At 46.0% G+C, this 14782-nt stretch overlaps 1 protein-coding gene across 3 annotated transcripts in view; it reads right to left on the reverse strand.

The window, feature by feature from the left end:
• The window catches only part of LOC126235890 (ATP-dependent DNA/RNA helicase DHX36-like), a 273504-nt gene that overhangs the window by 83956 nt on the left and 174766 nt on the right, over nt 1-14782 (reverse strand). For all 3 annotated transcript variants that reach the window (XM_049944821.1, XM_049944818.1, XM_049944819.1), the window contains exon 13: nt 6439-6640. In XM_049944821.1, the coding sequence (XP_049800778.1) occupies nt 6439-6640 (202 nt within the window). The remainder of the gene's footprint in view (nt 1-6438; nt 6641-14782) is intronic.

Genomic DNA, 14782 nt, shown 5'->3' on the forward strand with positions numbered 1-14782 from the left:
AAGAGCTCAGATGGGAAACCAGTTCTAAGCAAAGAAGGGAAAGCAGAAAGGTGGAAGGAGTATATAGAGGGTCTATACAAGGGTGATGTTCTTGAGGACAATATTATAGAAATGGAAGAGAATGTAGATGAAGATGAAATAGGAGATATGATATTGCATGAAGAGCTTGACAGAGCACTGAAAGACCTAAGTCAAAACAAGGCCCCGGGAGTAGACAACATTCCATTAGAACTACTGACAGCCTTGGGAGAGCCAGGCCTAACAAAACTCTACCGTCTGGTGAGCAAGACGCATGAGACAGGCGAAATACCCTCAGACTTCGAGAAGAATATAATAATTCCAGTCCCAAAGAAAGCAGGTGTTGACAAATGTGAAAATTACCGAACTATCAGTTTAATAAGCCACAGCTGCAAAATACCAACACGAATTCTTAACAGACGAATGGAAAAACTGGTAGAAGCTGACCTCGGGGAAGATCAGTTTGGATTCTGTAGAAATGTTGGTACACGTGAGGCAATACTGACCCTACGACTTATCTTAGAAAATAGATTAAGGAAAGGCAAACCTACATTTCTCGCATTTGTAGACTTAGAGAAAGCTTTTGACAATGTTGACTGGAATACTCTCTTTCAAATTCTGAAGGTGGTAGGGAGCGAAAGGCTATCTACAGTTCATATAGAAACCAGATGGCAGCTATAAGAGTCGGGGAGGGGGGGGGGGGGGGGGGCGGCAATGAAAGGGAAGCAGTAGTTGAGGAAGGGAGTGAGAAAGGGTTGTAACCTATCCCCAATGTTATTCAATCTGTATATTGAGCAAGCAGTATAGAAAACAAAAGAAAAATTTGGAGTAGGAATTAAAATCCATGGAGAAGAAATAAAAAACTTTGAGGTTCACCGATGACATTGTAATTCGTTCAGAGACAGCAAAGAACCCTGACGAGCAGCTGAACGGAATGGAAAGTGTCTTGAAAGGAGGATATAAGATGAACATCAACAAAAGCAAAACGAGGATAATTGATTGCAGTCGAATTAAATTGGGTGATGCTGTGGGAATTAGATTAGGAAATGAGACACTTAAAGTGGTAAAGGAGTTTTGCTATTTGGGGAGCAAAATAACTGATGATGGTCGAAGTAGAGAGGATATAAAATGTAGACTGGCAAAGGCAAAGAAAGCGTTTCTGAAGAAGAGAAATTTGTTAACATCGAGTATAGATTTAAGTGTCAGAAAGTCATTTCTGAAAGTATTTGTATGGAGTGTAGCCATGTATGGAAGTGAAATGTGGACGATCAATAGTTTAGACAAGAAGAGAATAGAAGCTTTCAAAATGTGGTGCTACAGAAGAATGCTGAAGATTAGATGGGTAGATCACATAACTAATGATGAAGTATTGAATAGAATTGGGGAGAAGAGGAGTTTGTGGCACAACTTGACAAAAAGAAGGGACCGGTTAGTAGGACATGTTCTGAGGCATCAAGGGATCACAAATTTAGCATTGGAGGGCAGCGTGGAGGGTAAAAATCGTAGAGGGAGACCAAGAGATGAATACACTAAGCAGATTCAGAAGGATGTAGGTTGCAGTAAGTACTGGGAGATGAAGAAGCTTGCACAGGATAGAGTAGCATGGAGAGCTGCATCAGACCAGTCTGTGGACTGAAGACCGCAACAACAACAAAGTTAAACTTTTGGCACAGATTGGTGTATATAAAACTACCAGCATGCACTGTGGAAAGAATGTCAGTCAGGCAGAACTGTGACAATTCGTTTATCACAACATGAGAGAAGTCGAAGACTAAGAAAAACAGCTTCAACATTTGCAGAATGTCTTTAGATAAAACCATCCAAACAATATAGATCGTATTTGCTATTAGGAAAAACAAAAATATGACACCACTGGAAGTACTTGAAATCAATAAACATATGATATGATATGATATATAGAAGTAAGACTTCAACAACCAAGATCACCAATTATGATTTTATTTTTGATGACCAGCTTCAGCAAATCTAAGTTGTAACCATTGGATCTTATGCAAATACTTCTCAATACACATCCATCATAAGTACAATCTTCATGTCAATTTCTTACACATAATTCGAGGAACATGCAGAAAATGATGCATCAGCATGTCTATATTAAAACAAGATTCACATAAAATATCTTGTTTTGTTATTGATATGTTGATGCACCACTTTCTACTTGTTCCTAGAATGACATGTCAAAACTTGAAATGATATATTGGTACTCGGACAACAGCATGCGCTACCAACATGTTCCAAACTGCTGTGCATAAAAAAGGGGTTTTCCCAGGACTTGTAACTTACATTATATTGGTGATAGAAAAGTAGGGTAAAGCGTTTTGATTAGCTTTGGGCTAGGGCCATTTGTATATTCAATGGAAGGATTGCTTTACCGTAACCATCCTACAGGACACTGTCAACGTTTGAATATTAACACTTCCTCTAGCTTAGGCAAATGGAGCAAATTGGGTGGTACTTTTGCTTTTGATGCGGTCTACAGTGCAGCTTAAGGGGCTGATGGGGACACCATTTAGTTCATGGGCAGTTCCTGAGAAAACCTGCAAAAAGTGATTTTCATCATTTTTCACCGTCAACAGCAAATTTCTACACAGTAAATTGCTCAAATTTTAACAGTACATTCCCTAGGCATTTATCTACAAGTGACATCTTCCTATTTTAAAAATCTCTATCCATTACTGAGACACCCCAAAAACACGGTTTTTAGGTTTCAAAACTGAGCCATGGATTCCACAACAGATGTGGAAAACAAAATGGATGTACATTTTACAATATATTCCTAAGATCCCAATCTCTAATAACCTTGAAAATTTTCCAGATATCTTTATCTACTTCTGAGATATAGAGGTTCAAATTAATCCTACTTGTACACATAAAATATGTGCAAAAAAATCTGGTATGAGCCGAAAACATAGTTTATAAAGTGACGTAGCACAAAGAACTTTACAGTAAAGTGTCTCTGTTATAATTAGAAAGGTTCTAGGAATCCCATGTTTTGGTACTGAAGCACATGAAAAATTTTTGTGCATGTAAAATCCAGTCTGAGGCGTAAAATTAGTTTTGCATTACTTCAATTTCATATAAGTAAACCATTAAAATTTTACTGACCCACAAAGTTCTTTTCATGTGAGTGACATGCCCTGCTGTCGCAAGGAAAAGAAGGGAACCAGCAGAAAAATGCTCATAGTAGAGCACAAAAAATGTGAATATGCTCCTGTTCAAAAAATGACTTAAAAGTGGGATACCAGCTGCCTCATTCTGCCTTCCTCAGCACCTTTCCAAGTTTTCCCAAAATTCTAGCATGCAAACATATTCGGGCTATTTATACTGAGACAGAAGTAGAAAGTGGCAGTGGGGTAAAGAGATGGAGAGACAATAAATACTGGAAGATAGTAGACAGCAGTTGTGGTATAGGAGCAAAGGCAAATATGGCAGTATGGGAGAAAGAGAGGGACACAGTGGCAGTGGAACATAGTCGACAGTGACAGAACACTGAAAGAGTGAAAGAGAGAGTGCCAGTAGAAGAGGACTAAAGAGAAGGAAAAGGTTGAAGTGGGTGAGAGCCAGTGATAATGAGACACAGAATCTATGAGCATGACAGTGAGGAAGAGAGAAATAGTGACAGTGAGAAGAGATAGCAGTAGTGGAAAGGAATGAATGAGATAGTAGCAGTAAAAGCAAGAGGGTGAGGGACAGTGTGTCAGCAAGAGGAACCAGTAGTAGTAGAACAGAACAAAGGAGACTGTGACTGTGAGACAAGAGACAGTAACACTTAGAGGGAGCACAAATATGTTTGCAAGCCAAAATCTTTGGGAAAATTTTTAAAACTGCTGAGGAAGGTAGAATAAGGCAGCTGGTGCCCTACTTTTCATTCAAAGTCTTTTATTGGAAGCAGGAGCACGTTTGCCTTTTCCGTGCTCCGATAGAAGCATTTTTCCGCTGTTTGTACATATGATGGAGATGTACTGAGCTGTAGTTGCATTAGATCCGACGATGGCAACACCAATTTGCCAAAACTGGTCATCAAAAATAAAGTTATAATTAATTAGGTTGGCTGTTATAGTTTTTACTTCTATATTTCATATTACTGTAGATTGCCCCCATACTTGAACTCTGTCAAGTATATAAAAAATACCAGCCTAGTTTTAAACAACTGAACACTATTTCCTTTTTCACCTTTGTTGTATTAAGTTACAGTTACGGTAGACAGAACACTTGACCCTGGCACTGGAGGTCACGGGTTCCATCCCGGCTAGAGGTGGCTATTTTTCTTCCTTCCAGCCCCTCCACGATGGACCCAGGTCCTCTCAGCCTGCTGTCAAAATGAATAGTGGGGCTCTTTCCCAAGGGTAAAGTGCAGTCGCGGTAAGGGACCTGCCATCCCTCTCCCACCTAGAGCCACAGTGGATAGGAGAGCTGCATTCTACCAGCAGTCATTCTACATTCACAGTACTTTAGATACCTTCAAAGTATTGTCCATGCACATTAATTCACTTGTCCCAAAGCTTTTGCCACTGCTGAAAGCAGTTCTGGAGCTCTTGACACTGAATACTGTTCAAAGCCGTTAGCCCGTTTACTCTGATGTCATGTCCGCCCCAATAGCTGAACGGTCAGCGCGTTGGAATGCCACGCACGGGGGCCCGGGTTAGATTCCTGGCTGGGGAGGGGGATTTTCTCTCCTCAGGGACTGGGTGTTGTGCTATCCTCATCATCATTTCATCCCCATTGTTGATGCACAAGTCGCCCAATGTGGTGTCGCACTCAATAAGACTTGCACTTAGCGGTTGAACTTCCCCCCTGGGAACTCCCGGCCACAGACGCCATACGCTCATTTTTCCTGACGTGATCCACATCACTGAATTGCTTTCCATTCGGAGTTTGTTTCATCTGTGGAAACAAAGAAAAGTCTGACGGAGCCAGATCAGGTGATTAAGGTGGGTGTGGAACACACGTTTTTTGGAGGAGGAGGAGATTAGTGTTTAACGTCCCGTCGACAACGAGGTCATTAGAGACGGAGCGCAAGCTCGGGTTAGAGAAGGATGGGGAAGGAAATCGGCCGTGCCCTTTGTAAGGAACCATCCCGGCATTAGCCTGAAAGGATTTAGGGAAATCACGGAAAACCTAAATCAGGATGGCCGGAGACGGGATTGAACCGTCGTCCTCCCGAATGCGAGTCCAGTGTACACGTTTTTTGCCTTGAACTGTCAGATCTGTATGGCTGGAGCATTGTCATAGTGTAGCAACCAGTTCCCAGTTTTCCACAGTTCTGGCAGTTTCTGTCACACACTCTCGTATAATCTTCATAACATGCTAGATAAAACATTGGTTCACTGTTCGCCCTGGAGGATTGAACTACTTGTGGACAATGCCACTGGCATAAAAAAAAACATTGTTTTTACACTGGATCACAATAGATGTGCTTTCTTGGGTCATGGTAATGTTTGCATTTTCCACTGGTTTGATGCTTGCTTCAAACTCCAGATCATATCTGTAGCACAACTCTAGTCCCAAATTTTAAGAAAATTTGGATTGTTCTGCACTTCACTCTTCAACTTGTGGCAAATATGCATGCAGTTTTCTCTTTGCTCATCTGTGAGCAAGTGAGGAACAAATTTTGCAGACACCTGTCTCATTACAAATCTTTGGTTAAATTTGCTGCACTGTGCTCCATGACACTTTTGTTTCCTCAGAAATTTGGTCAATGGTCCTTCAACAATCTTCAGCCATTACATATTTGATTGTTGCAATGTTTTTGTCATTTCTTCCTGTCGAAAGATCAATGGGGCCTGGCATGTCTTCCGCTGACATACTGCTGGATTTGAAACAATAAAACCACTCTTAGACCTGTATTCTCCCCAAACCAATATCAATAAAGGCTTGCCAGAGCATCCCAATAGTCTCTGCTGCAGTTTTCCCTACAGAAAACAAAATTTTACATAGACTCTAGGCTCCTTGTTGGTTATGTCATTGATCTCAAAGGACTGAAATAGGAATGCAAACAACAGAGCACCAAAAACAAACCACTTAACACTGACTGACACCAGCTTAGTAAGTGATGTGGGAAATCCCAAACCAATATCACCTAGCAGCACAACTTGTAACTATGAAACATGCGCACACAACAGATCGATTCCAGTTATTTTTTGTTCCCCCCTTTTATTTCTCTTTCTTTGTTAAATGTAACAAAATTAATACTTCCTCTTGTAAACACTCCGTATCTCATCATTTTATTTATCACATAATTAAAAATTCCTGTAAAAATTGCATGTGTTTGTGACATGTGGTTATCACCTCAAAATGGCCTAAGAGGTCAAAAGCTGGTTCATGACCATTAAAACATTATTTTGCAAAATACCAGGGAAATGTTTTGATTTTAACAGTATCATCTTAAAATTATCTTACCTCTAAGGAGAGATCAACAGCTCTCGAATCTGGGGGGTCCATCACGCGGGTGAGAACTTCGGCAGCTCGGCCCAGCTGCAGGATTTTCACTTGCAAAATCACCTCCTCCAATCGTGAACGCAGCATTTCCGGCAAAGGATATGCCTGCAGCATCATTTCACGTGCTCTGGTATAAAGGTGATAGCACACACCAGGTTGCACCCTGATAAAACAAAAGTGCAAACAGTATGTTGTATTATGGAAAGTTAACAGATGTTCACTGCTAGGTATGAAATCTGCTATATATATACATTCCATGTGGGAAAAATATATCTAAAAACAAAGATGATGTGACTTACCGAACGAAAGCGCTGGCAGGTCGATAGACACATAAACAAACACAAACACACACACAAAATTCAAGCTTTCGCCTCATCAGGAAAGAGGGAAGGAGAAGGAAAGACGAAAGGATGTGGGTTTTAGGGAGAGGGTAAGGAGTCATTCCAATCCCGGGAGCGGAAAGACTTACCTTAGGGGGAAAAAAGGACGGGTATACACTCGCGCACACACACACACATATCCATCCACACATATACAGACACAAGCAGACATCTCACAAGCAGACATATTTGAAGACAAAGAGTTTGGGCAGAGATGTCAGTCGAGGCAGAAGTGAAGAGGCAAAGATGATGTTGAATGACAGGTGAGGTATGAGTGGCGGCAACTTGAAATTAGCGGAGATTGAGGCCTGGTGGGTAACGGGAAGAGAGGATATATTGAAGAGCAAGTTCCCTTCTCCGGAGTTCGGATAGGTTGGTGTTGGTGGGAAGTATCCAGATAACCCGGACGGTGTAACACTGTGCCAAGATGTGCTGGCCGTGCACCAAGGCATGTTTAGCCACAGGGTGATCCTCATTACCAACAAACACTGTCTGCCTGTGTCCATTCATGCGAATGGACAGTTTGTTGCTGATCATTCCCACATAGAATGCATCACAGTGTAGGCAGGTCAGTTGGTAAATCACGTGGGTGCTTTCACATGTGGCTCTGTCTTTGATCGTGTACACCTTCCGGGTTACAGGACTGGAGTAGGTGGTGGTGGGAGGGTGCATGGGACAGGTTTTACACCGGGGGCGGTTACAAGGATAGGAGCCAGAGGGTAGGGAAGGTGGTTTGGGGATTCCATAGGGATGAACTAACAGGTTACGAAGGTTAGGTGGACGGCGGAAAGACACTCTTGGTGGAGTGGGGAGGATTTCATGAAGGATGGATCTCATTTCAGGGCAGGATTTGAGGAAGTCGTATCCCTGCTGGAGAGCCACATTCAGAGTCTGGTCCAGTCCCGGAAAGTATCCTGTCACAAGTGGGGCACTTTTGTGGTTCTTCTGTGGGGGATTCTGGGTTCGAGGGGATGAGGAGGTGGCTCTGGTTATTTGCTTCTGTACCAGGTCGGGAGGGTAGTTGCGAGATGCGAAAGCTGTTGTCAGGTTGTTGGTGTAATGGTTCAGGGATTCCGGACTGGAGCAGATTCGTTTGCCACGAAGACCTAGGCTGTAGGGAAGGGACCGTTTGATGTGGAATGGGTGGCAGCTGTCATAATGGAGGTACTGTTGCTTGTTGGTGGGTTTGATGTGGACGGACGTGTGAAGCTGGCCATTGGACAGGTGGAGGTCAACGTCAAGGAAAGTGGCATGGGATTTGGAGTAGGACCAGGTGAATCTGATGGAACCAAAGGAGTTGAGGTTGGAGAGGAAATTCTGGAGTTCTTCTTCACTGTGACTCCAGATCATGAAGATGTCATCAATAAATCTGTACCAAACTTTGGGTTGGCAGGCCTGGGTAACCAAGAACGCTTCCTCTAAGCGACCCATGAATAGGTTGGCATACGAGGGGGCCATCCTGGTACCCATGGCTGTTCCCTTTAGTTGTTGGTATGTCTGGCCTTCAAAAGTGAAGAAGTTGTGGGTCAGGATGAAGCTGGCTAAGGTGATGAGGAAAGAGGTTTTAGGTAGGGTGGCAGGTGATCAGCGTGAAAGGAAGTGCTCCATCGCAGCGAGGCCCTGGACGTGCGGAATATTTGTGTATAAGGAAGTGGCATCAATGGTTACAAGGATGGTTTCCGGGGGTAACAGACTGGGTAAGGATTCCAGGCGTTCGAGAAAGTGGTTGGTGTCCTTGATGAAGGATGGGAGACTGCATGTAATGGGTTGAAGGTGTTGATCTACGTAGGCAGAGATACGTTCTGTGGGGGCTTGGTAACCAGCTACAATGGGGCGGCCGGGATGATTGGGTTTGTGGATTTTAGGAAGAAGGTAGAAGGTAGGGGTGCGGGGTGTCGGTGGGGTCAGGAGTCGATGGAATCAGGTGAACGGTTTTGCAGGGGGCCTAAGGTTCTGAGGATTCCTTGAAGCTCCGCCTGGACATCGGGAATGGGGTTACCTTGGCAAACTTTGTATGTGGTGTTGTCCGAAAGCTGACGCAGTCCCTCAGCCACATACTCCCGACGATCAAGTACCACGGTCGTGGAACCCTTGTCCGCCGGAAGAATGACGATGGATCGGTCAGCCTTCAGATCACGGATAGCCTGGGCTTCAGCAGTGGTGATGTTGGGAGCGATGGACTCAGGTGAAAGGTTTTGCAGGGGGCCTAAGGTTCTGAGGCGATGGAATCACCACTGCTGAAGCCCAGGCTATCCGTGATCTGAAGGCTGACTGATCCATCGTCATTCTTCCGGCGGACAAGGGTTCCACGACCGTGGTACTTGATCGTCGGTAGTATGTGGCTGAGGGACTGCGTCAGCTTTCGGACAACACCACATACAAAGTTTGCCAAGGTAACCCCATTCCCGATGTCCAGGCGGAGCTTGAAGGAATCCTCAGAACCTTAGGCCCCCTGCAAAACCTTTCACCTGATTCCATCGACCTCCTGACCCCACCGACACCCCGCACCCCTACCTTCTACCTTCTTCCTAAAATCCACAAACCCAATCATCCCGGCCGCCCCATTGTAGCTGGTTACCAAGCCCCCACAGAACGTATCTCTGCCTACGTAGATCAACACCTTCAACCCATTACATGCAGTCTCCCATCCTTCATCAAAGACACCAACCACTTTCTCGAACGCCTGGAATCCTTACCCAATCTGTTACCCCCGGAAACCATCCTTGTAACCATTGATGCCACTTCCTTATACACAAATATTCCACACGTCCAGGGCCTCGCTGCGATGGAGCATTTCCTTTCACGCCGATCACCTGCCACCCTACCTAAAACCTCTTTCCTCATCACCTTAGCCAGCTTCATCCTGACCCACAACCTCTTCACTTTTAAAGGCCAGACATACCAACAACTAAAGGGAACAGCCATGGGTACCAGGATGGCCCCCTCTACGCCAACCTATTCATGGGTCGCTTAGAGGAAGCCTTCTTGGTTACCCAGGCCTGCCAACCCAAAGTTTGGTACAGATTTATTGATGACATCTTCATGATCTGGAGTCACAGTGAAGAAGAACTCCAGAATTTCCTCTCCAACCTCAACTACTTTGGTTCCATCAGATTCACCTGGTCCTACTCCAAATCCCATGCCACTTTCCTTGACGTTGACCTCCACCTGTCCAATGGCCAGCTTCACACGTCCGTCCACATCAAACCCACCAACAAGCAACAGTACCTCCATTATGACAGCTGCCACCCATTCCACATCAAACGGTCCCTTCCCTACAGCCTAGGTCTTCGTGGCAAACGAACCTGCTCCAGTCCGGAATCCCTGAACCATTACACCAACAACCTGACAACAGCTTTCGCATCTCGCAACTACCCTCCCGACCTGGTACAGAAGCAAATAACCAGAGCCACCTCCTCATCCCCTCGAACCCAGAATCCCCCACAGAAGAACCACAAAAGTGCCCCACTTGTGACAGGATACTTTCCGGGACTGGACCAGACTCTGAATGTGGCTCTCCAGTAGGGATACGACTTCCTCAAATCCTGCCCTGAAATGAGATCCATCCTTCATGAAATCCTCCCCACTCCACCAAGAGTGTCTTTCCGCCGTCCACCTAACCTTCGTAACCTGTTAGTTCATCCCTATGGAATCCCCAAACCACCTTCCCTACCCTCTGGCTCCTATCCTTGTAACCGCCCCCGGTGTAAAACCTGTCCCATGCACCCTCTCACCACCACCTACTCCAGTCCTGTAACCCGGAAGGTGTACACGATCAAAGACAGAGCCACATGTGAAAGCACCCACGTGATTTACCAACTGACCTGCCTACACTGTGATGCATTCTATGTGGGAATGACCAGCAACAAACTGTCCATTCGCATGAATGGACACAGGCAGACAGTGTTTGTTGGTAATGAGGATCACCCTGTGGCTAAACATGCCTTGGTGCACGGCCAGCACATCTTGGCACAGTGTTACACCGTCCGGGTTATCTGGATACTTCCCACCAACACCAACCTATCCGAACTCCGGAGAAGGGAACTTGCTCTTCAATATATCCTCTCTTCCCGTTACCCACCAGGCCTCAATCTCCGCTAATTTCAAGTTGCCGCCACTCATACCTCACCTGTCATTCAACATCATCTTTGCCTCTTCACTTCTGCCTCGACTGACATCTCTGCCCAAACTCTTTGTCTTCAAATATGTCTGCTTGTGAGATGTCTGCTTGTGTCTGTATATGTGTGGATGGATGTGTGTGTGTGTGCGCGAGTGTATACCCGTCCTTTTTTCCCCCTAAGGTAAGTCTTTCCGCTCCCGGGATTGGAATGACTCCTTACCCTCTCCCTAAAACCCACATCCTTTCGTCTTTCCCTCTCCTTCCCTCTTTCCTGATGAGGCAACAGTTTGTTGTGGAAGCTTGAATTTTGTGTGTGTGTTTGTGTTTGTTTATGTGTCTATCGACCTGCCAGCGCTTTCGTTCGGTAAGTCACATCATATAAAGGAAATTTCTGGATACGGCAGCCACTCACCTACAAACACTCCCGTGGCCATGAGAAGACTGGTTATTTATATTGAGCTATTGAAAGGAGTTGCCTGAGCTGATGGAGGAGGGGACAGAGGAGGGAAGGCCAAAAGGAGGGGTAGCAAGAAAGAAGCAGGTCTTTGGACAGATGACTCTGAGGCTGCACAAAATGAAGAGAGTACAGAGGGTAGAGCACATAGAGATGTATGTGCAAGACCTGTCCCATACACCCAACCAACAACTCCTACTGCAGTCCAGTCACAGGCATTTCTTACCCAATAAAAAATAGGGCTGCTTGTGAAAACAGCAACATTATAGGTCAGTTATGCTAGAGTAACTGCACAGCATTCTATGTGGGTGTGACAAGTAACCAACTATATGAATGCATAATGTCTGTTCTTTCGGACATGTCCAAAAGAACAGAACCCACACATTCATATAACTGATTTGCCCAGATGGGCAATGCATCCACCTTCTTCAGTGTGGATGCATAAGTAAGTCCGACCTCCTGCAGGAATCTCTGACTAATGATGGAGGAAATGGAAATGGACAGGGACAGTGGACAGGTGGCCCTCAGTGGGAATGTAGGTTGGCTGTGAGGTGTGCTGAGATAGTCTATGCAGTTGCGGTAACATTGTGTCCCGGATGGTGCAGTGGTTAATGCACCTGCCTAATAAGAAGGAGATCCTGCATTCAAATCCTGGACTGGTACATATTTTCACTCGTCACCAATGATTCCTCGGTACGTCCTGATGCAGCTGACATCAGTAATCCCTTCCCTTCTCTTTCCTTTCCTTTCTTCCTCCCTCCACCTTCAATTTACAGATAAAGTAATCAACTGTCTACTCGCATGAATGGCCACTGTGGCAAACCATGAACTAGCCCATCCAACTGCCACACAGGCTGCACACCATAGAACAAATCACTTCAAAAGCTGCATTAAATGGGCCACTTGGATACTCCATTCCAGCGCAAATTTCTCTGAACTATCAGTGGGGGGAGGGGGGGGGGTTAAAAAACCACACATATCATGTTTTTTGCCATGAACTGTCAGGCCATCAGAGCTGTGAGGCTAGAGTGTTGGCATTATATAGCAATCACCTCCAATTTCTCCACAGTTCTCTCATAATCTTTGCAACACATTAGATAAAAATGGGAAATATCTATCCAACATATCCTGCATTCTCACGGTCCCCCTTGCCTCAACCTCCGCTAACCTGTTCCCCCTGCATCACCTTACCCTTTCCCTTCTGTCCACACGATTCCTTCTCTGTCCAGAGCCTGCACTGCCTATTGCTACCACTCTTCCTACCGTCCATAACCCATATGGGTCTCTCTCTCTCCCTCTCCCTCTCTCTCTCTCTCTCTCTCTCTCTCTCTCTCTCTCTCTCTCCCCCCCCCCCCCCCCACCCACCCCACCTTCTACATCTCTATTTGCTCTACCCTCTGCACTTTTTTAATCTTGTTATGCTGTTACAGAGTCATCTGTCCAAGGACCTGCCTCTTTCCCACTACCGCCTCCTTGCTTCCTTCCTTACCCCCTCCCCACCTCCATTAGCTCAGGCAACTGATTTCAATAATCTATTACCAATAATCAGACTTTTCATGGTCACAGGAGTGTATGTTTGAGTGCCTGTGGGGTGAATATGTTTACTTTATCATGGAAAAGAAAAACAGTATCATGCCACAGAATGTGAAGAACAATTATTGCTTCTTCTGTGGCTGGAAGAAACTAGAGAGGAAAGGGGTGGGGGGTCACATGTGCTCTTCCTGAAGAATTAAGGCTCCAAAAGCTGGACTACAGTGTCAAATACTTTGTTTATGTTCTTATCTGTTGCTAAATGATTCCTTTTTATTTGGCCTGTGGTGAACTTTTCTACATAATTGTTCATATTTTACAATTTGTTATATTCTTGTAATGATAAATCAATATTTACTTTGATATCCTGTTATTTATCACTGGATTTCTATAAGGAGCATTCAAAAAGAAACAAGCCGGAGGCATAATTACAGAGACCAGTATTTGTACACTCCTGGAAATGGAAAAAAGAACACATTGACACCGGTGTGTCAGACCCACCATACTTGCTCTGGACACTGCGAGAGGGCTGTACAAGCATTGATCACACGCACGGCACAGCGGACACACCAGGACCCGCGGTGTTGGCCGTCGAATGGCGCTAGCTGCGCAGCATTTGTGCACCGCCGCCGTCAGTGTCAGCCAGTTTGCCGTGGCATACGGAGCTCCGTCGCAGTCTTTAACACTAGTAGCATGCCGCGACAGCGTGGACGTGAACCGTATGTGCAGTTGACGGACTTTGAGCGAGGGCGTATAGTGGGCATGCGGGAGGCCGGGTGGACTTACCGCCGAATTGCTCAACACGTGGGGCGTGAGGTCTCCACAGTACATCGATGTTGTCGCCAGTGGTCGGCGGAAGGTGCACGTGCCCGTCGACCTGGGACCGGACCGCAGAGACGCACGGATGCACGCCAAGACCGTAGGATCCTACGCAGTGCCGTAGGGGACCGCACCGCCACTTCCCAGCAAATTAGGGACACTGTTGCTCCTGGGGTATCAGCGAGGACCATTCGCAACCGTCTCCATGAAGCTGGGCTACGGTCCCGCACACCGTTAGGCCGTCTTCCGCTCACGCCCCAACATCGTGCAGCCCGCCTCCAGTGGTGTCGCGACAGGTGTGAATGGAGGGACGAATGGAGACGTGTCGTCTTCAGCGATGAGAGTCGCTTCTGCCTTGGTGCCAATGATGGTCGTATGCGTGTTTGGCGCCGTGCAGGTGAGCGTCACAATCAGGACTGCATACAACCGAGGCACACAGGGCCAACACCCGGCATCATGGTGTGGGGAGCGATCTCCTACACTGGCCGTACACCACTGGTGATTGTCGAGGGGACACTGAATAGTGCACGGTACATCCAAACCGTCATCGAACCCATCATTCTACCATTCCTAGACCGGCAAGGGAACTTGCTGTTCCAACAGGACAATGCACGTCCGCATGTATCCCGTGCCACCCAACGTGCTCTAGAAGGTGTAAGTCAACTACCCTGGCCAGCAAGATCTCCGGATCTGTCCCCCATTGAGCATGTTTGGGACTGGATGAAGCGTCGACTCACGCGGTCTGCACGTCCAGCGCGAACGCTGGTCCAACTGAGGCGCCAGGTGGAAATGGCATGGCAAGCCGTTCCACAGGACTACATCCAGCATCTCTACGATCGTCTCCATGGGAGAACAGCAGCCTGCATTGCTGCGAAAGGTGGATATACACTGTACTAGTGCCGACATTGTGCATGCTCTGTTGCCTGTGTCTATGTGCCTGTGGTTCTGTCAGTGTGATCATGTGATGTATCTGACCCCAGGAATGTGTCAATAAAGTTTCCC

This window comes from Schistocerca nitens, chromosome 2, assembly GCF_023898315.1.
Source record: "Schistocerca nitens isolate TAMUIC-IGC-003100 chromosome 2, iqSchNite1.1, whole genome shotgun sequence".
NCBI classification, from domain to species: Eukaryota; Metazoa; Arthropoda; class Insecta; order Orthoptera; family Acrididae; genus Schistocerca; species Schistocerca nitens.